At 43.3% G+C, this 23,260-nt stretch overlaps 1 protein-coding gene and 1 long non-coding RNA gene across 3 annotated transcripts in view; one reads left to right on the forward strand and one right to left on the reverse strand.

Moving 5' to 3' along the window:
- LOC118940502 (protein phosphatase 1 regulatory inhibitor subunit 16B) overlaps positions 1-23,260 on the forward strand; it is a 170,642-nt gene that overhangs the window by 47,359 nt on the left and 100,023 nt on the right. Inside the window, exon 2 of one of the 2 annotated variants that reach the window (XM_036950829.2) lies at positions 12,568-12,999. In XM_036950829.2, coding sequence (XP_036806724.1) covers positions 12,735-12,999 — 265 coding nt within the window. In that variant the 5' untranslated portion in view covers positions 12,568-12,734. The remainder of the gene's footprint in view (positions 1-12,567; positions 13,000-23,260) is intronic. The other variant, XM_036950828.2, reaches the window with a different exon arrangement.
- On the reverse strand, positions 15,078-21,551 carry LOC149976489 (uncharacterized). The gene is made up of 3 exons (XR_016488090.1): positions 21,220-21,551; positions 20,790-20,851; positions 15,078-16,465 (listed from the first exon to the last, which is right to left on the reverse strand). It is a non-coding gene; the product is annotated as an uncharacterized LOC149976489 (long non-coding RNA).

The raw sequence follows: 23,260 nt of genomic DNA on the forward strand, positions 1-23,260 counted from the left end.
CACTACTATCAATACTACTATCACTACTACTATCACTACTACCACTATCAATACTACTACTATTACTATCACTATCACTACTATCAATACTACTATCACTACTACTATCAATACTACTATCACTACTACCACTATCAATACTACTACTATTACTATCACTACTACCACTATCAATACTACTACTATTACTATCACTGTCACTACTATTAAATCAAATTCAATTTTATTGGTCGCATACACATGGTTAGCAGATGTTAATGCGAGTGTAGCGAAATGCTTGTGCTTCTAGTTCCAACCATGCAGTAATATCTAACTGGGCTTGTAGGCTATTTGGCGCGTGTTATACTCTGACTACACCGCTCGCGAAAAATACATTTAGGAATCTATGTTATTCAATTATTTCACCCACACTGCTCGCGCGCCGGCAACGAGCTAAAATAGAAGTCATTCCTATTTCTGACGCAGAGCACGCTGCAAGTCCTGCCTCTCCCATCTCCTCATTGGTTTATAGAAGCAGGTACCCACGTGCCATCTCCTCATTGGTTATACCCATGTGGGTGATTGAAATACGAATTTTGTTGCCGGTCGTCGTGGTAATACTATGAAAGTGTAGATGCCAATCACCATATAAGTTCAATGCTGAAAAAGCCTGGAAGGAGGAGAGATGACTTGAAACGATTCGGTTGTGTCACGTTCTGACCTTTATTTCCTTTGTTTTGTCTTTATTTAGTATGGTCAGGGCGTGAGTTGGGATGGGCAGTCTATGTTTGTTTTTCTATGATTTGGGGATTTCTATGTTTCGGCCTAGTATGGTTCTCAATCAGAGGCAGGTGTCATTAGTTGTCTCTGATTGAGAATCATACTTAGGTAGCCTGGGTTTCACTGTGTGTTTGTGGGTGTTTGTTTCCGTGTCTGTGTTTTTCACCACACGGTACTGTTTTGGGTTTCGTTCATTCCACGTTTATTGTTTTTGTATTCAGTTGTTCATGTGTACTATTTCTTATTAAAAGAACCATGGACACTTACCACGCCGCATATTGGTCCTCCGATCCTTTTCGCCTCTCCTCTTCGGAAGAAGACATGTTTAATGCTTTTTGCCCTGTCCCCAAATTAATGTCATTGGTTCAGAGTTTGTTCTGATATTTTAACCTGCGTGTCGTGATCACGTTTGGTGTAGGGGGACAAAACAAATTTATGCACGATGGCGCACACGCACAGACGGTTTGTGTTCCATGTTAGGCCCTAAAGTTTAGGCTTATGCACTAATGCCAGATAGCCTAAAAAGAATGAAAGAAAAACGTCAATGTAGCCGATAGATATAAATTGCACAATAATTATACATTTTAGGGTATTGTTTTCTCTTTATTTAACCCGACCACCACCCACCCGCCCTTCAACCACACAATATTTCATGACCCTAAACCTGCCCGCTGCACATATATAACTGCAGGGACTGCTGGTTATGAGCCAACCCGCATCACTACTGTACAGATAGAGCCCTACAGTATCTGTGCATGTGCCTGCTCCTGAGCCATATCCATCCACTGGGACTCTTTACTGTGAAAGGTTTAAATGTTGCACAGATTATTTGGCATCCGTGCATTTTATTTCCCAGTTTGGCATCGTGGTTGAATTACTATACTGTAAACACCTTCTGTTCCGTTTCTCCCTCATCACTTAATAAGCACCCTATAAAGGTAGCAGCTGTGAATGTATGTAAATGTTGGGACTGTGTCAAAGACGTAACACCACTAATTTACTTTAGGCTTTATCATTTCATGGTTATTGAAAGGTGACTGACAAGCCAAAACAGAACCAGCCGGCACCATTACCACCCTGCATACCATTGCTTGCTTGCTTCTGAAGCTAATCAGGGTTGGTTCTGGTCAGTCCCTGGATGGGAGACCAGATGCTACTGGAAGTGGTGTTGGAGGGCCCGTTAAACGGGTGTCCTGACTCTCTGAAGTCATTAAAGATCCCATGGCACTTATCGTAAGAGTAGGGGTGTTAACCCCGGTGTCCTGGCTAAATTCCCAATCTGGCCCTCAAACTATCACGGTCACCTAATAATCCCTACTTTACAATAGCCTCTTTCATCCCTCTCCTCTCCCCTGTAACTATTCCCCAGGTCGTTGCTGTAAATGAGAACGTGTTCTCAGTCAACTTACCTGGTAAAATAACAGATAAAATTGTATGTCTTCTACTTCAAAATGGTGGATAATTTGAGTTGATGCTGAAAACAGTTAATCCACATGTATAATTCATACTGTGTTCAGCATTGGCAGCACATTTGTATGTCTTCTACTTCAAAATGGTGGATAATTTGAGCTGATGCTGAAAACAGTTAATCCACATGTATAATTCATACTGTGTTCAGCATTGGCAGCACATTTGTATGTCTTCTACTTCAAAATGGTGGATAATTTGAGCTGATGCTGAAAACAGTTAATCCACATGTATAATTCATACTGTGTTCAGCATTGGCAGCACATTTGTATGTCTTCTACTTCAAAATGGTGGATAATTTGAGTTGATGCTGAAAACAGTTAATCCACATGTATAATTCATACTGTGTTCAGCATTGGCAGCACATTTGTATGTCTTCTACTTCAAAATGGTGGATAATTTGAGCTGATGCTGAAAACAGTTAATCCACATGTATAATTCATACTGTGTTCAGCATTGGCAGCACATTTGTATGTCTTCTACTTCAAAATGGTGGATAATTTGAGCTGATGCTGAAAACAGTTAATCCACATGTATAATTCATACTGTGTTCAGCATTGGCAGCACATTTGTATGTCTTCTACTTCAAAATGGTGGATAATTTGAGCTGATGCTGAAAACAGTTAATCCACATGTATAATTCATACTGTGTTCAGCATCACATTTGATTAGTTCAAAAGCAGCAACTGTCTAACTAGCCTTAAAACGGTAATATCCTGTGGAGAATGTTAGGAGGCAGAATACAGTGTATCCACCTAGGACACGGTTAGATCTACAGGGGCTTACAACCCCCCCCCCCCCTTGGCATTTTCCCTGTTTTGTTGCCTTACAACCTGTAATTAAAATGTTTTTTTTTTTTGTGGGGGAGGGGAGGGGCTTGTATCATTTGATTTACACAACATGCAACAATATTTTTTATTGTGAAACAAACAAGAAATAACACACACAAAAACAGAACTTGACCGTGATAACTATTCACCATCCCCAAAGTCAATACTTTGTTGAGCCACCTTTTGCAGCACTTACAGCTGCAAGTCTCTTGGGGTATGTCTCTATAAGCTTGGCACATCTAGCCACTGAGATTTTTGCCCATTCTTCAAGGCAAAACTGCTCCAGCTCCTTCAAGTTGGATGGGTTCCGCTGGTGTACGGCAATCTTTAAGTCCTACCACAGATTCTCAATTGGATTGAGGTCTGAGCTTTGACTAGGCCATTCCAAGACATTTAAATGTTTTCCCTTAAACCACTTGAGTGTTTGTTTAGCAGTGTGCTTAGGGTCATTGTCCTGCTGGAAGGGGAACCTCCGTCCCAGTCTCAAATCTCTGGAAGACTGAAACAGGTTTCCCTCAAGAATTTCCCTGTATTTAGCGCCATCCATCATTCCTTAAATTCTGACCAGTTTCTCAGTCCCTGCCGATGAGAAACATCCCCACGGCATGATGCTGCCACCACCATGCTTCACTGTGGGGATGATGCTCTCGGGGTGATGCGAGGTGTTGGGTTTGCGCCAGACATAACATTTTCCTTGATGGCCAAAAAGCTAAATTTTAGTCTCATCTGACCAGAGTACCTTCTTAGTCTCATCTGACCAGTCTCCCACATGCCTTCTGGCGAACACCAAACATGTTTACTTATTTTTTTTCTTTAAGCAATGGCTTTTTTTCTGGCCACTCTTCTGTAAAGCCCAGCTCTGTGGAGTGTACGGTTTAAAGTGGTCCTATGGACAGATACTCCAATCTCTGCTGTAGAGCTTTGCAGCTCCTTCAGGCTTATCTTTGGTCTCTTTGTTGCCTCGGACTAATGCCCTCCTTGCCTGGTCCGTGAGTTTTGGTGGGCGGCCCTCTCTTGGCAGGTTTGTTGTGGTGCCATATTATTTCAATTTTTTAATAATGGATTTAACGGTGCCCTGAGGGATGTTCTAAGTTTCAGATATTTTTTTATAACCCAAACCTGATCTGTACTTCTCCACAACTTTGTCCCTGACCTGTTTGGAGAGCTCCTTGGTCTTCATGGTGCCGCTTGCTTGGTGGTGCCCCTTGCTTAGTGGTGTTGCAGACTCTGGGGCCTTTCAGAACAGAATACTGAGATCATGTGACAGATCATGTGACACTTAGATTGCACACAGGGAATTTATTGAACTAATGATGTGACTTCTGACGGTAAGTGGTTGTACCAGATCTTATTTAGCAAAGGGGATGAATACATATAATAATTTGTTTTGAAACAAGTTATTTATCTAATTTCACCAATTTGGACTATTTTGCGTATGTCCATTACATTAAATCCAAATAAAAATAAATTTAAATTACAGGTTGTAATGCAACAAAATAGGATGCCAAGGGGGATGAATACTTTTGCAAGGCACTGTACCCATAACTACTGTAGGACACAGTTAGACCTACCCATAACTACTGTAGGACACAGTTAGACCTACCCATAACTACTGTAGGACACAGTTAGACCTACCCATAACTACTGTAGGACACAGTTAGACCTACCCATAACTACTATAGGACACAGTTAGACCTACCCATAACTACTATAGGACACAGTTATACCCATAACTACTGTAGGACACAGTTATACCCATAACTACTATAGGACACAGTTAGACCTACCCATAACTACTGTAGGACACAGTTAGACCTACCCATATCTACTATAGGACACAGTTATACCCATAACTACTATAGGACACAGTTAGACCTACCCATAACTACTATAGGACACAGTTATACCCATAACTACTGTAGGACACAGTTATACCCATAACTACTATCGGACACAGTTAGACCTACCCATAACTACTGTAGGACACAGTTATACCCATAACTACTATAGGACACAGTTATACCCATAACTACTATAGGACACAGTTAGACCTACCCATAGCTACTGTAGGACACAGTTAGACCTACCCATAACTACTATAGGACACAGTTAGACCCATAACTATTATAGGACACAGTTAGACCTACCCATAACTACTATAGGACACAGTTATACCCATAACTACTATAGGACACAGTTATACCCATAACTACTATAGGACACAGTTATACCCATAACTACTATAGGACACAGTTAGACCTACCCATAACTACTATAGGACACAGTTAGACCCATAACTACTGTAGGACACAGTTAGACCTACCCATAACTACTATAGGACACAGTTAGACCTACCCATAACTACTATAGGACACAGTTAGACCTACCCATAACTACTATAGGACACAGTTAGACCTACCCATAACTACTGTAGGACACAGTTATACCCATAACTACTATAGGACACAGTTATACCCATAACTACTATAGGACACAGTTATACCCATAACTACTATAGGACACAGTTAGACCTACCCATAACTACTATAGGACACAGTTAGACCTACCCATAACTACTATAGGACACAGTTATACCCATAACTACTATAGGACACAGTTATACCTACTTTTAACTACTATAGGACACAGTTAGACCTACCCATAACTACTATAGGACACAGTTATACCTACCCATAACTACTATAGGACACAGTTATACCTACCCATAACTACTATAGGACACAGTTATACCTACCCATAACTACTATAGGACACAGTTAGACCTACCCATAACTACTATAGGACACAGTTAGACCTACCCATAACTACTATAGGACACAGTTATACCTACCCATAACTACTATAGGACACAGTTAGACCTACCCATAACTACTGTAGGACACAGTTATACCTACTTTTAACTACTATAGGACACAGTTAGACCTACCCATAACTACTATAGGACACAGTTAGACCCATAACTATTATAGGACACAGTTAGACCTACCCATAACTACTATAGGACACCGTTATACCTACCCATAACTACTATAGGACACAGTTAGACCCATAACTATTATAGGACACAGTTAGACCTACCCATAACTACTATAGGACACAGTTATACCCATAACTACTATAGGACACAGTTATACCCATAACTACTATAGGACACAGTTATACCCATAACTACTGTAGGACACAGTTAGACCTACCCATAACTACTGTAGGACACAGTTATACCCATAACTACTATAGGACACAGTTATACCCATAACTACTATAGGACACAGTTAGACCTACCCATAACTACTATAGGACACAGTTAGACCCATAACTACTGTAGGACACAGTTAGACCTACCCATAACTACTATAGGACACAGTTAGACCTACCCATAACTACTATAGGACACAGTTAGACCTACCCATAACTACTTTCTCTCACTGATGAAGTTTGTCACCACTGGTCTTGCACACACAAGCTGACAGGGGAGAATAATTGTCTTCCAGCTGACTTCCTGTCCATGTTGTGAGAGAGCTAGGTTGCTGTCGTTGCTTTCAGCTGAGGAAATGTTCTGTGCAGTAGCAGGTTGAAAGGGGCCTGTATTTTCAGGTGATTGGTTACAATGCTCAGCATTTCCTAGATGGAAACTCAGCGAAACCAACTGCCATTATCGATAGATCTGCCTTCTGGATACTGGGAAATATAGGCCTGTTAGATTATAGGATCCTATTTGGCCTATATGAGATGGAAGATGCTACTTGATTAATCCCTCAGAGGAGTAACCTTGCTCATATTGATGAGTTGATTGAGTTTCGGGAGGATCTCCAAGACCTTGGTATGATTTCACATCCAGATAGTTGACCTTTTAGAGGAGTTTGACGGCTGTGTTATTGTATCTGATGAAATAGTGTATCTGATGAAAATCTGATGAAGATCGTTTTTTTTTTCAGTATATTTGACAGATGTCCACCTGATCGTGTGTTCAATAGTAAGAGTGAGACATACTGTGGATGAGTACAGGTCAGGATGTGGTTACCAGAGTAGATGAGCTGTGCTGACATCTGGCAGTCATCGTCTGGTTTCATGGTTTCAACAGGATACCAGATAAGTGAACAGCAGCCATGGTTTCGCTCTCAAGAGGAAAGTTCCTACATAAGAATAGACCTTAATATGAAATGACGATAAACCAATATCCCTAGCTTAGAATGAATTGAGAGACACAGCATGTTTCTGGTATGAGCCGACTGCTTTTTACACAACTCGTTGTCTTGGTTTGTTTTTGAGGGCTTTTAGCAGCGGGAAGTCTGAGGCTGGTTATTACCAAGTCAATTTATCACCGAGCTGGCTATTACAAAACCAAAGGACTTCTGTCACAGAGAAATAGGGAGATGCTGTATGCCTACTGCTAGCAAGTTGTCCATTTAAGTCATTTTTTTTGCATGATATCCACAAACCTTGAGGTATTGAATTTTTAAATAATATTTATTTTCAGGCTGTTTTTAGTTGTGTTACTGTCGATACAGTAAGAAGGACTTGTTGATGTTGAACGTTTGAACAGCAGTAGGTGGTGATGATTAACATGGGTAACCGGGATCCCAGGACTGATCCGGGAACACACTTCACATTTCCAGGAAAAATACAATGACCTAGGAAATTACAACAAAAAAAAAATGTCCCAATGTGGCACTAATGCAATTCCACAAAATACACGACATGTGTAGCAGCAGATTAGCAAAAAATAAAATAGGACATTATCCAAACAGGTTGTCCCATGGAGGCCTTTAACCGAGCGTATTTATTTCACACAGTCACCATAAATACAAAGCACACGTATAATTGACACTGCCAGACTGCACACCCGACCCGAATGCAGTTAATAAACCCTACAGGAAAAACCTTTCCAATAACGTGTTGCTCTTTGAGCTGCTATTGTGACTCTTCAGACAGTCACATGTCATAGGCATATGCACAATTCACTACATAGAAATGGTTTGTCAAGATCAGTGTGTGGAAGACTGGCCTGCACAGAGCCCTGACCTCAACCCAACCAACACCTTTAGAATGAATTGGAACGCCGCCTGCGAGACAGGCCTAATCGGCCAACATCAGTGCCCGACCTCAGAGTGGTGGCTGTTATAACAGCGAAGGGGGGACCAACTCCATTTTAATGGCCATGATTTTGGAATGAGATGTTCGACGAGCAGGTGTCCACATACTGTTTCCACTCTTCATCTCCCCGTTAGTCATTAGCTTTTTTATTTAGAGTTTAGATTGTATTAGGATCCCCATTAACCGACGCCAATGGTAACATCTAGTCTTACTGAGGTTCGACACATCTAGTCTTACTGGGGTCCGACACATCTTATCTTACTGGGGCCCGACACATCTTATCTAACTGGGGTCTGACACATCTAGTCTTACTGGGGTCCGACACATCTTATCTTACTGGGGTCCGACACATCTAGTCTTACTGGGGCCCGACACATCTTATCTTACTGGGGCCCGACACATCTTATCTTACTGGGGTCCGACACATCTTATCTTACTGGGGTCCGACACATCTAGTCTTACTGGGGCCCGACACATCGTATCTTACTGGGGTACGACACATCTTATCTTACTGGGGTCCGACACATCTTATCTTACTGGGGTCCGACACATCTTATCTTTTTGGGTGTGACACATCTTATCTTACTGGGGTTCGACACATCTTATCTTACTGGGGTCCGACACATCTAGTCTTACTGGGGTCCTACACATCTTATCTTACTGGGGTCCGACACATCTAGTCTTACTGGGGCCCGACACATCTTATCTTACTGGGGCCCGACACATCTTATCTTACTGGGGTCCGACACATCTTATCTTACTGGGGTCCGACACATCTAGTCTTACTGGGGCCCGACACATCTTATCTTACTGGGGCCCGACACATCTTATCTTACTGGGGTCCGACACATCTAGTCTTACTGGGGTCCGACACATCTTATCTTACTGGGGTCCGACACATCTAGTCTTACTGGGGCCCGACACATCTTATCTTACTGGGGCCCGACACATCTTATCTTACTGGGGTCCGACACATCTTATCTTACTGGGGTCCGACACATCTTATCTTACTGGGGTCCGACACATCTTATCTTACTGGGGTCCGACACATCTTATCTTACTGGGGTCCGACACATCTTATCTTACTGGGGTCCGACACATCTTATCTTACTGGGGTCCGACACATCTAGTCTTACTGGGGTCCGACACATCTTATCTTACTGGGGTCCGACACATCTTATCTTACTGGGGTCCGACACATCTTATCTTCTTATCTTACTGGGGTCCGACACATCTTATCTTACTGGGGTCTGACACATCTAGTCTTACTGGGGCCCGACACATCTTATCTTACTGGGGTACGACACATCTAGTCTTACTGGGGCCCGACACATCTTATCTTACTGGGGTACGACACATCTTATCTTACTGGGGTCCGACACATAACGAAAAGCCATTCCAGACAAAATACTTTACAATTTACATGTAATTTAAAGGGGCATAGAGTTGATCAGGCTGCTGATTGTGGCCTGTGGAATGTTGACCCACTCCGCTTCAATACCTGTGTGAAGTTGCTGTATATTGGTTGGAACTGGAACACGCTGTCATACACGTCGATCCAGAGCATCCCAAACATGCTCAATGTGTGACATGTCTGGTGAGTATGCAGGCCATGAAAGAACTGGGCCATTTTCAACTTCCAGGAAATGTGTACAGATCCTTGCGACATGGGGCCGTGCATTATCAGGCTGAAACATGAGGTGATGGATGGCACGACAATGGGCCTCGTCACGGTATCTCTGGGCATTCAAATTTCCATAGATAAAATGGAATTGTGTTCGGTATCCGTAGCTTATGCCTGCCCATACCATGACCCCACCGCCACCACGGGGCACTCTGTTCACAACGTCCACGGTTGTGAGGCTGGTTGGACATACTGCCAAATTCTCTAAAATGACATTGGAGGTGGCTTATGGTAGAGAAATTAACTTTAAATTCTCTGGCAACAGCTCTGGTGGACATTCCTGCAGTCAGCATGTCAATTGCACTCTCCCTCAAAACTTGAGACATCTGTAGCATTGTGTTGTGTCACAAAACTGCACATTTTAGTGAGATCACAGGTGCATCTGTGTAATGATTATGCTGTTTATTGAGCTTCTTGATATGCCACACCTGTCAGGTGGATGGATTATGTTGGTTTTTAATGTTTTAAACACTTCCAATTTTTGGTGTATTTCCCGGGACTCTCTGGATAAATATGAATTGTTTTCCGGTATTTAAACTTGGTAGATTTTCAGGAAAAATATTAGTTTGTACTAGGTAGCTTCTGTAATTGTTGTACACAATATGAACCAATGTGTAGTACTGCCTGTCTAGGGACTGGGAGAAGTGTGTACTGTCTAGTGAGTGTGTAGTACTGCCTGTCTAGGGATTGGGACTGGGAGAAGTGTGTACTGTCTAGTGAGTGTGTAGTACTGCCTGTCCAGGGACTGGGACTGGGAGGAGTGTGTACTGTCTAGTGAGTGTGTAGTACTGCCTGTCTAGGGATTGGGACTGGGAGAAGTGTGTACTGTCTAGTGAGTGTGTAGTACTGCCTGTCTAGGGATTGGGACTGGGAGAAGTGTGTACTGTCTAGTGAGTGTGTAGTACCGCCTGTCTAGGGACTGGGAGAAGTGTGTACTGTCTAGTGAGTGTGTAGTACTGCCTGTCTAAGGACTGGGAGAAGTGTGTACTGTCTAGTGAGTGTGTAGTACTGCCTGTCTAGGGACTGGGAGGAGTGTGTACTGTCTAGTGAGTGTGTAGTACTGCCTGTCTAGGGATTGGGACTGTGAGAAGTGTGTACTGTCTGGTGAGTGTGTAGTACTGCCTGTCTAGGGACTGGGAGAAGTGTGTACTGTCTAGTGAGTGTGTAGTACTGCCTGTCTAGGGACTGGGACAAGTGTGTACTGTCTAGTGAGTGTGTAGTACCGCCTGTCTAGGGACTGGGAGAAGTGTGTACTGTCTAGTGAGTGTGTAGTACTGCCTGTCTAGGGATTGGGACTGGGAGGAGTGTGTACTGTCTAGTGAGTGTGTAGTACTGCCTATCTAAGGCCCGGGAGAAGTGTGTACTGTCTAGTGAGTGTGTAGTACTGCCTATCTAAGGACTGGGACTGGGAGAAGTGTGTAGTGTCTAGTGAGTGTGTAGTACTGCCTATCTAAGGACTGGGAGAAGTGTGTACTGTCTAGTGAGTGTGTAGTACTGCCTGTCTGGGGACTGGGACTGGTAGAAGTGTGTACTGTCTAGTGAGTGCGTAGTACTGCCTGTCTAGGGACTGGGGGAAGTGTGTACTGTCTAGTGAGTGTGTAGTACTGCCTGTCTATGGACTGGGAGGAGTGTGTACTGTCTAGTGAGTGTGTAGTACTGCCTGTCTAGGGACTGGGACTGGGAGAAGTGTGTACTGTCTAGTGAGTGTGTAGTACTGCCTGTCTAGGGACTGGGACTGGGAGAAGTGTGTACTGTCTAGTGAGTGTGTAGTACTGCCTGTCTATGGACTGGGAGGAGTGTGTACTGTCTAGTGAGTGTGTAGTACTGCCTGTCTAGGGACTGGGGGAAAGTGTGTACTGTCTAGTGAGTGTGTAGTACTGCCTGTCTAGGGATTGGTACTGGGAGGAGTGTGTACTGTCTAGTGAGTGTGTAGTACTGCCTGTCTAAGGCCCGGGAGAAGTGTGTACTGTCTAGTGAGTGTGTAGTACTGCCTATCTAAGGACTGGGACAGGGAGGAGTGTGTACTGTCTAGTGAATGTGTACTCCACTGAGTGTGTACTGTCTAGTGAATGTGTACTCAACTGAGTGTGTAATGTCTAGTGAGTTTGTACTCCACTGAGTGTGTAATGTCTAGTGAGTTTGTACTCCACTGAGTGTGTAATGTCTAGTGAGTTTGTACTCCACTGAATGTGTACTGTCTAGTGAGTTTGTACTCCACTGAGTGTGTACTGTCTAGTGAGTTTGTACTCCACTGAGTGTGTACTGTCTAGTGAGTTTGTACTCCACTGAGTGTGTAATGTCTAGTGAGTGTGTACTCCACTGAGTGTGTAATGTCTAGTGAATGTGTACTCCACTGAGTGTGTAATGTCTATTGAGTTTGTACTACAGTATTATGTAACAGATTAGTGTTGAGGGAAGGAGGCTGTAATCAAATGAAACAAGATAACAGATGGGCATTGAGCCTGCAGAAACAACAAGGAGTAGCTAATCCTTTGTGGAATACTAAGCTACCAGTACGACACTGTTGAAAGGGGTTTCTGAAGCCTATCTGTACCTTTCAACAGCTGTAATTTGATAGTAGTCTATGTGATGTTCTTCCACATTGTAATTTTTAGCCTTTATAGTTAATATTCTATGTTACCGAGGTCAAGAAAGCATTTTATTTTGTACTTATGTCAGCTCTCGCTCTCCCCCCTCCCCCCGTCTCCCCAGCAGGTGGTCTAGTCACAGCTGATGAGTGTGATGATGATGATGATGGGAAGAGGCTACTGCAGCCGAAGGTGCAGTCCCCCACGCCAGTGCTAGTACCCGTCTCCAGTCTCCAACCCCTGGTTCCTCTGCCAGCCCTGGTCCCACTTGGCACCACCTCTGGCCCCACCATGGCTAACCACCTGGAGCTTCTCAATGAGCTGCAGCAGCTGGACAAGGTGCCTAGTCTGGAGCGCCTGAGGGCTGCCCAGAAGCGCCGCACACAGCAGTTGAAGAGATGGGCCGTGTACGAGAAGGAGATGCAGAACAAGAAACGCAAGGCGGAAAAGAGAAGGAACGCTAATCATGCCACCGCCATGGAGGCTAAACGGCACGTATCGTTTGCTGCTAGTGTGGCGCTGCTAGAGGCCTCGGCACGGAACGATCCTGAAGAAGGTAAGAGGACAGGAGGAGAGAACACACACACACCCTATCTCCTCATCCTATCACATATGGTGGAGAATGCAGGCACACACACACACACACACACAAAATTAACCACGTCAAAAAAAAAACATTTTTCCTAAGGAGCATCAGAGCACCCCAATCAATACGAAGAAATCCAGGGGCAGAGAAACCACAAACCGTTAGTTGGGTTGACTGTCAAAAGAGCTCATTCCACTCCAAATGAATCATCCCAAGGTCTATCATTAGGTTTTAAAGAGCCCCTGAACATGCTGATTGGCACGTGTTTTTCTGTTGCAAATGAGAAAAACAAGATATCAGTCTCGGAGGTGTTTCCTGACCGATTCAGTTTGGTTAATGATGATTGTCCCTCATGAGACACTGTAGGAAGCTTATTTCACTTCCTTAAAATCTCCAGAATGAATCTAGAATATTGTAAGAAATTTCTAATTCATTTTGAATTTTTGTACGAGGATGTTTTAGTTTTTGTGCAGTATTTCTTATGTAAACAGTCAGAGCTGTTGGGCAGGTCTGTCTCACTGTCTATGCTATTGGATAGAGAGCGATCAACGCAGCTGGTCACCCTAAAATAAAAAAGTATTTACCCAGTGAGATGCACATATGTTCCGAACTCAGTGTAGGATGAGACTGACTTTATGACTAAAATGATCCTATTTACACTTTGTTTCTGACTCATATCGATACCACAGGCCGTTTTCAAAGGGATTTGTTGCTTTTTAAAGGCAGCCGCTCTTTAACAGGAGTAGTCACAGGCGTTATTCTACAGATGAAGCCCAGTCAGTATGATGCTGCTACAATTATGCTGAACAAACGCAACATGCAACAATTTCATTGATTTTACTGAGTTTGTATTTGTATTTATTATGGATCCCCATTAGTTCCTGCAGCTACTCTTCCTGGGGTTTAGTAGGGATCCCCATTAGTTCCTGCAGCTACTCTTCCTGGGGTTTAGTAGGGATCCCTATTAGTTCCTGCAGCTACTCTTCCTGGGGTTTATTATGGATCCCCATTAGTTCCTGCAGCTACTCTTCCTGGGGTTTATTATGGATCCCCATTAGTTCCTGCAGCTACTCTTCCTGGGGTTTAGTAGGGATCCCTATTAGTTCCTGCAGCTACTCTTCCTGGGGTTTATTATGGATCCCCATTAGTTCCTGCCAAGGCAGCAGCTACTCTTCCTGGGGTTTATTATGGATCCCCATTAGTTCCTGCCAAGGCAGCAGCTACTCTTCCTGGGGTTTAGTAGGGATCCCCATTAGTTCCTGCAGCTACTCTTCCTGGGGTTTATTATGGATCCCCATTAGTTCCTGCAGCTACTCTTCCTGGAGTTTATTAGGGATCCCCATTAGTTCCTGCAGCTACTCTTCCTGGGGTTTAGTAGGGATCCCTATTAGTTCCTGCAGCTACTCTTCCTGGGGTTTATTATGGATCCCTATTAGTTCCTGCCAAGGCAGCAGCTACTCTTCCTGGGGTTTATTATGGATCCCCATTAGCTGTTGTCAAGTCAGCAGCTACTCTTCCTGGGGTTTATTAGGGATCCCCATTAGTTCCTGCCAAGGCAGCAGCTACTCTTCCTGGGGTTTATTATGGATCCCCATTAGTTCCTGCAGCCACTCTTCCTGGTGTTTATTATGGATCCCTATTAGTTCCTGCCAAGGCAGCAGCTACTCTTCCTGTGGTTTATTATGGATCCCCATTAGTTCCTGCCAAGGCAGCAGCTACTCTTCCTGGGGTTTATTATGGATCCCCATTAGTTCCTGCCAAGGCAGCAGCTACTCTTCCTGGGGTTTATTATGGATCAGTCCATAACAAGGCTGCTTCCCGCTGTTCTACCACAGGAGCACGAGTACAGGACATAACAAGGCTGCTTCCTGCTGTTCTACCACAGGAGCACGAGAACAGGACATAACAAGGCTGCTTCAGACTGTTCTACCACAGGAGCACGAGTACAGGACATAACAAGGCTGCCTCAGACTGTTCTACCACAGATGCCGGGAGCTGACACTGTCATAGTCCATGTGGGGTCAAACTACATCAGGAGGGCTAGCTCGGAACATCTGAAAATGGATTTTAATGAACAGATTTTAGCATTAAAAGAGAGCCTATCATTTCAGGTCCAGTACCATCGTTGGGCCGTGGTTGTGAAAAATTCAGCATTACACATCTGGCTAAAATATTACTGTAGCTCTGCTGGAGTCACTTTTATAGATACCTTTGACACCTTCTGGCAACATAAGATACTCTACAGGAATGACAGTCCATCTAAATAATCTTGGCTCCTGGACGATGTCCATGCATTTCAAGGCTCCGTTGAAACAATGAGTTATCAATGACGCAAGACCAGCTCAGGTAATCCTTACCGTTGTGACAATGAGTCGTCATAATGCTGCATCAAATGTACGTTATCCTAGGGGCGTTGACAGACACAATGTAAGTAACTTAATTTATGTCCCCCTAATTGCCCTGAATACCTCTGTTGATCCTTTAGCTATTGTAAGCAGTAGCCATGAGCCTATGAACCAGAGTTATACTGTTAGCACTGAGGTGGTGTGCCCTAATAGGAAGACCACTTTGTGCAGCTCACCCTGCACTATCAGCTCCAATATAAATAACATGAGCATGTCTACTTCTGATAAGCCTCCCAGTAAAGCATTAAAAACAATCAAGCAACCCAGAAAAGTGCTAAAAATAGCCCATATTAACACATGCAGCCCGAGAACCAAGGTCCATGAAGTCAATAACTTGCTTGTAACGGATGACATTCATCTCTGAAACTCACTTAGATAATACGTTTGATGATACAGTGGTAGCAATACATGGTTATAACATCTACCGGAAAGACAGAAATGCTAAAATGGGGCGTAGTTGCGGTCTAATCAAATCAAATCAAATGTATTTATAAAGCCCTTCTTACATCAGCTGATATATCAAAGTGCTGTACAGAAACCCAGCCTAAAACCCCAAACAGCAAGCAAGGCAGGTGTAGAAGCACGGTGGCTAGGAAAAACTCACTGGAAAGGCCAAAACCTAGGAAGAGACCTAGAGAGGAACCAGGCTATGAGGGGTGTCCAGTCCTCTTCTGGCTGTGCTGGGTGGAGATTATAACTGAATATGGACAAGATGTTCAAATGTTCATAAATGACCAGCATGGTCAAATAATAATAATGACAGTGGTTGTCGAGGGTGCAACAAGTCAGCACCTCAGGAGTAAATGTCTGTTGGCTTTTCATAGCCGATCATTCAGAGTATCTCTACCGCTCCTGTTGTCTCTAGAGAGTTGAAAACAGCAGGTCTGGGACAGGTAGCGCGTCCGGTGAACAGGTTCCATAGCCGCAGGCAGAACAGTTGAATCTGGAGCAGCAGCACGGCCAGGTGGACTGGGGACAGCAAGGAGTCATCATGCCAGGTAGCCCTGAGGCATGGTCCTAGGGCTCAGGTCCTCCGAGAGAGAGAAAGAAAGAGAGAATTAGAGAGCGCATACTTAAGTTCACACAGGACACCGGATAAGACAGGAGAAATACTCCAGATATAACAGACTCACCCTAGCCCTCCGACACATAAATTACTGCAGCATAAATACAGGAGGCTGAGACAGGAGGGGTCAGGAGACACTGTGGCCCGATCCGATGATCCACACCACTAGAGGGATATCTTCAACCACCAACTTACCATCCTGAGACAAGGCTGAGTATAGCCCACAAAGATCTTCGCCACGCCACAACCCAAGGAGGGGGCGCCAACCCAGACAGGAAGATCACGTCAGTGACTTAACCCACTCAAGTGACGCACCCCTCCTAGGGACGGCATGGAAGAGCACCAGTAAGCCAGTGACTCAGCCCCTGTAATAGGGTTAGAGGCAGAGAATCCCAGTGGAAAGAGGGGAACCGGCCAGGCAGAGACAGCAAGGGCGGTTCATTGCTCCAGAGCCTTTCCGTTCACCTTCCCACTCCTGGGCCAGACTACACTCAATTATATGACCCACTGAAGAGATGAGTCTTAAATAAAGACTTAAAGGTTGAGACCGAGTCTGCGTCTCTCACATGGGTAGGCAGACCATTCCATAAAAATTGAGCTCTATCGGAGAAAGCCCTGCCTCCAGCTGTTTGCTTAGAAATTCTAGGGACAATTAGGAGGCCTGCGTCTTGTGACCATAGCGTACGTATAGGTATGTACGGCAGGACCAAATCAGAGAGATAGGTAGGAGCAAGACCATGTAATGCTTATTCAGAACCACAGTCCTGTAAAGCTTAGAGACGATCTACTGTTAAATACTGTTGAAGTAATATGGCTACATGTTCATCTGCCTCACCTAAAGTCCATTCTGGTGGGAAGCTGCTATAGATCACAAAGTGCTAACAGTCAGTATCTGGATAACATGTATGAAATGCTTGATAATGTATGTGATATTAACAGAGAAGTATATTTTCTGGGTGATTTTAAATATTGACTGGCTGCCCTCTCAAGAAAAAACTTAAAACTGTAACCAGTGCCTGTAACTTGGATCAGGTTATCAGTCAACCTACCAGGGTATTACAAACAGCACAGGAATGAAATCATCAACATGTATTGATCACATCTTTACTAACGCTGCAGAAATGTGCTTTAAAGCAGTATCCAGACTCATAGGATGTAGTGATCACAATAGAGTAGCCATATCTAGGAAAACCAAAGTTCCAAAGCCTGGGCCTAATATAGTGAATAAGAGGTCATACAATATGTTTTGTAGTGATCACAATATAGTAGCCATATCTAGGAAAACCAAAGTTCCAAAGCCTGGCCCTAATATAGTGAATAAGAGGTCATACAATATGTTTTGTAGTGATCACAATATAGTAGCCATATCTAGGAAAACCAAAGTTCCAAAGGCTGGGCCTAATATAGTGAATAAGAGGTCATACAATATGTTTTGTAGTGATCACAATATAGTAGCCATATCTAGGAAAACCAAAGTTCCAAAGGCTGGGCCTAATATAGTGAATAAGAGGTCATACAATATGTTTTGTAGTGATCATATGTTGACGATGTAAAGAATATGTGCTGGTCTGTGGTGTGTAACGAGGAATAAACAGACGCTGCTCTTGACACATTTATGAAATTGCTTATTCCAGTTACTAATAAACATTCACCCATTAAGAACATGACTGTAAAAACTGCTTGGTTCTCCTTGGATTGATGAGGAATTGAAAAAATGTATGTTTGAGAGGGATGAGACAAAAGGTCTGGCCGCCCCAACTGATTGACAAACTGAAAATTAAGAAATCACGTGACTAAATAAAAATAAACTACTATGAAACAAAGATAAATGATATAAAGAATGAAAGTAAAAAGCTTTAGAGCACCTTAAATTAAGTTTGGGGGAAAAAAGCCAACTCGGCTCCATCATTCATTGAATCAGATGGCTCATTCATCAAAGCCAACTGACATTGCCAACTACTTTAAAGACTTTTTCATTGGCAAGATAAGGAAACTTCGGGATGACATGCCAGCAACAAACGCTGACACTACACATCCAAGTATATCTGACCAAATTATGAAAGACAAGAAATGTACTTTTGATTCCGTAAAGTCAATGTGGAAGAGGTGAATTCTGTTTTGTTATCTATCAACAGTAACAAGCCACCGGGGTCTGACAATCTGGATGGAAAATCACTGAGGATAATAGCGGAATATATTGGCACTCCAGCTTTTGACATTATCGATCATAGTCTGCTGCTGGAAACACATATGTGTTAATGGCTTTACACCCCCTGCTATAATGTGGATGAAGAGTTACCTGTCTAACAGAACACAGAGGGTGTTCTTTAATGGAAGCCTCTCCAACATCATCCAGGCAGAATCAGGAATTCCTCTGTTTAGGTCCCTTGCCTCTTTCAATCTTTACTAACGATATGCCTTGAGCTTTGAGTAAGGCCAGTGTGTCTCAGTATGCAGATGACTCAACACTATACACGTCAGCTACTACAGCCACTGAAATGACTGCAACACTTAACAAAGAGCTGCAGTTAGTTTCAAAATGGGTAGCAAGGAATAAGCTAGTGCTAAATATGTCCAAAACTAAAATAAGAAATGTGGAAATTGAGCAAGTTGAGGTGACCAAACTGCTTGTCAACTGTCATGGTCAAAACATATTGATACAACAGTAGCTAAGATGGGGAGAAGTCTGTCCATAATAAAGCGCTGCTCTGCCTTCTTAACACTATCAACAAGGCAGGTCCTACAGGCCCTAGTTTCTACCTTCTTAACAGCACTATCAACAAGGCAGGTCCTACAGGCCCTAGTTTCTACCTTCTTAACAACACTATCAACAAGGCAGGTCCTACAGGCCCTAGTTTCTACCTTCTTAACAGCACTATCAACAAGGCAGGTCCTACAGGCCCTAGTTTCTACCTTCTTAACAACACTATCAACAAGGCAGGTCCTACAGGCCCTAGTTTCTACCTTCTTAACAGCACTATCAACAAGGCAGGTCCTACAGGCCCTAGTTTCTACCTTCTTAACAGCACTATCAACAAGGCAGGTCCTACAGGCCCTAGTTTCTACCTTCTTAACAACACAATCAACAAGGCAGGTCCTACAGGCCCTAGTTTCTACCTTCTTAACAACACTATCAACAAGGCAGGTCCTACAGGCCCTAGTTTCTACCTTCTTAACAACACTATCAACAAGGCAGGTCCTACAGGCCCTAGTTTCTACCTTCTTAACAGCACTATCAACAAGGCAGGTCCTACAGGCCCTAGTTTCTACCTTCTTAACAACACAATCAACAAGGCAGGTCCTACAGGCCCTAGTTTCTACCTTCTTAACAGCACTATCAACAAGGCAGGTCCTACAGGCCCTAGTTTCTACCTTCTTAACAACACAATCAACAAGGCAGGTCCTACAGGCCCTAGTTTCTACCTTCTTAACAACACAATCAACAAGGCAGGTCCTACAGGCCCTAGTTTCTACCTTCTTAACAACATTATCAACAAGGCAGGTCCTACAGGCCCTAGTTTCTACCTTCTTAACAGCACTATCAACAAGGCAGGTCCTACAGGCCCTAGTTTCTACCTTCTTAACAACACAATCAACAAGGCAGGTCCTACAGGCCCTAGTTTCTACCTTCTTAACAACACTATCAACAAGGCAGGTCCTACAGGCCCTAGTTTCTACCTTCTTAACAGCACTATCAACAAGGCAGGTCCTACAGGCCCTAGTTTCTACCTTCTTAACAACACAATCAACAAGGCAGGTCCTACAGGCCCTAGTTTCTACCTTCTTAACAGCACTATCAACAAGGCAGGTCCTACAGGCCCTAGTTTCTACCTTCTTAACAACACTATCAACAAGGCAGGTCCTACAGGCCCTAGTTTCTACCTTCTTAACAACACAATCAACAAGGCAGGTCCTACAGGCCCTAGTTTCTACCTTCTTAACAACACTATCAAGAAGGCAGGTCCTACAGGCCCTAGTTTCTACCTTCTTAACCTTTCTGATCTCCCCATCCCGGATCCGGGTTCGTGAATACAGACTCAAGCTCATTACCATAACGCAACGTTAACTATTCATGAAAATCGCAAATGAAATGAAATAAATATGCTAGCTCTCAAGCTTAGCCTTTTGTTAACAACACTGTCATCTCAGATTTTCAAAATATGCTTCTCAACCATTGCAAAACAATCATTTGTGTAACAGTATTGATGGCTAACGTAGCATTTAGCATTAGCATTCAGCTGGCAACATTTACACAAAAAAACAGAAAAGCATTCAAAAAAATCATTTACCTTTGAAGAACTTCAGATGTTTTCATTGAGGAGACTCTCAGATAGCAAATGTTCAGTTTTTCCTGAAAGATTATTTGTTTAGGACAAATCGCTCCGTTTTCTGCGTCACGTTTAGCTATGAAAAAAACCCTGTATCCAGGATTGTGTAAATCTATCAGCAAGCTCATTAGCATAACACAACGTTAACTATTTATGAAAATCGCAAATGAAATGAAATAAATATGCCATCTCTCAAGCTTAGCCTTTTGTAAACAACACTGTCATCTCAGATTTTCAAAATATGCTTCTCAACCATAGGAAAACAATCATTTGTGTAAAAGTAGCTAGCTAGAGTTAGCATTTCGCGTTAGCATTTAGCGTTAGCATTAGCGTTAGCATCCAGCACGCAACATTAACAAAAACATAAAAGCCTTCAAATAAAATCATTTACCTTTGAAGAACTTCTGATGTTTTCAATGAGGATACTCTCAGTTAGATAGCAGATGCTCAGTTTTTCCAAAAAGATTCCTTGTGTATTAGAAATAGCTCCGTTTTATACATCACATTTGGCTACCAAAAAAAATCCATAAATTCAGTCCTCAAAACGCAAACTTTTTTCCAAATTAACTCCATAATATCGACTGAAAACATGGCAAACGTTTAGAATCAATCCTCAAGGTGTTTTTCACATATCTCTTCATTGATACATCGTTCTTGGAAACATGCTTTCTCTCCTGAATCCCAGGAGAAAATGCCTGCACCTGAAGATTACGCACAAATTTAGACAAAGGACACCGGGCGGACCTCTGGAAAATGTAGTCTCTTATGGCCAATCTTCCAATGATATGCCTACAAATACGTCACAATGCTGCTAAGACCTTGGGCGAACGACAGAAAGTGTAGGCTCATTCCTTGCGCAATCACAGCCATATAAGGAGAGAATGGAAAACAGAGCTTCAGAAATTCTGCTAATTCCTGGGTGATGCATCATCTTGGTTTCGCGTGTAGAATGAGTTCTGGGGCACTTACAGACAAAATCTTTGCAGATTCTGAAACTTCAGAGTGTTTTCTTTCCAAAACTGTCAAGAATATGCATAGTCGAGCATCTTTTCGTGACAAAATATCGCGCTTAAAACGGGAACGTTTTTTATCCAAAAATGAAATAGCGCCCCTAGAGCTCTAAGAGGTTTTAACAACACTATCAACAAGGCAGGTCCTACAGGCCCTAGTTTCTACCTTCTTAACAACACAATCAACAAGGCAGGTCCTACAGGCCCTAGTTTCTACCTTCTTAACAACACTATCAAGAAGGCAGGTCCTACAGGCCCTAGTTTCTACCTTCTTAACAACACTATCAACAAGGCAGGTCCTACAGGCCCTAGTTTCTACCTTCTTAACAACACTATCAACAAGGCAGGTCCTACAGGCCCTAGTTTCTACCTTCTTAACAACACTATCAAGAAGGCAGGTCCTACAGGCCCTAGTTTCTACCTTCTTAACAGCACTATCAACAAGGCAGGTCCTACAGGCCCTAGTTTCTACCTTCTTAACAGCACTATCAACAAGGCAGGTCCTACAGGCCCTAGTTTCTACCTTCTTAACAACACTATCAAGAAGGCAGGTCCTACAGGCCCTAGTTTCTACCTTCTTAACAACACTATCAACAAGGCAGGTCCTACAGGCCCTAGTTTCTACCTTCTTAACAACACTATCAACAAGGCAGGTCCTACAGGCCCTAGGTTCTACCTTCTTAACAACACTATCAACAAGGCAGGTCCTACAGGCACTAGTTTTGTCACACCTTGACTACTGTTCAGTAGTGTGGTCAAGTGCCACAAAGAGGTACTTGGGAAAATTGCAGTTGGCTCAGACCAGGGCAGCACGGCTGGCTCTTAAAAGTATACTGGAGAGATAACATTAATGACATGCATGTCATTCTCTCCTGGCTCAAAGTGGAAGAGAGATTAACTTTATCAATACTTGTTTTGTAAGAGGTGTTGAGAAGCTGAATGTACCGAGCTGTCTGTTTAAACTACTGGCACAAAGCTCGGTACATTCAGCTTCTCAACACCTCTTACAAAAACAAGTAATGATAAAGTCAATCTCTCTTCCACTTTGAGCCAGGAGAGAATGACATGCATGTCATTAATGTTATCTCTTGGACACCCATTCATACCCCACAAGACATGCCACCAGAGGTCTCTTCACAGTCCCCAAGTCCAGAACAGACTATGGGAGGTGTACAGTACTACATAGAGCCATGACTACATGGAACTCTATTCCACATCAGGTAACTGATGTAAGCAGTAGAATCCGATTTAAAAGGCAGGTAAAAATACACCTTATGGAACAACGGGGACTGTGAAGAGGGGCAGCAGGGTAGCCTAGTGGTGGCAGGGTAGCCTAGTGGTGGCAGGGTAGCCTAGTGGTGGCAGGGTAGCCTAGTGGTGGCAGGGTAGCCTAGTGGTGGCAGGGTAGCCTAGTGGTGGCAG

The sequence above is a fragment of the Oncorhynchus mykiss genome, chromosome 17, assembly GCF_057628025.1.
Source record: "Oncorhynchus mykiss isolate SJ-2025 chromosome 17, ASM5762802v1, whole genome shotgun sequence".
NCBI classification, from domain to species: Eukaryota; Metazoa; Chordata; class Actinopteri; order Salmoniformes; family Salmonidae; genus Oncorhynchus; species Oncorhynchus mykiss.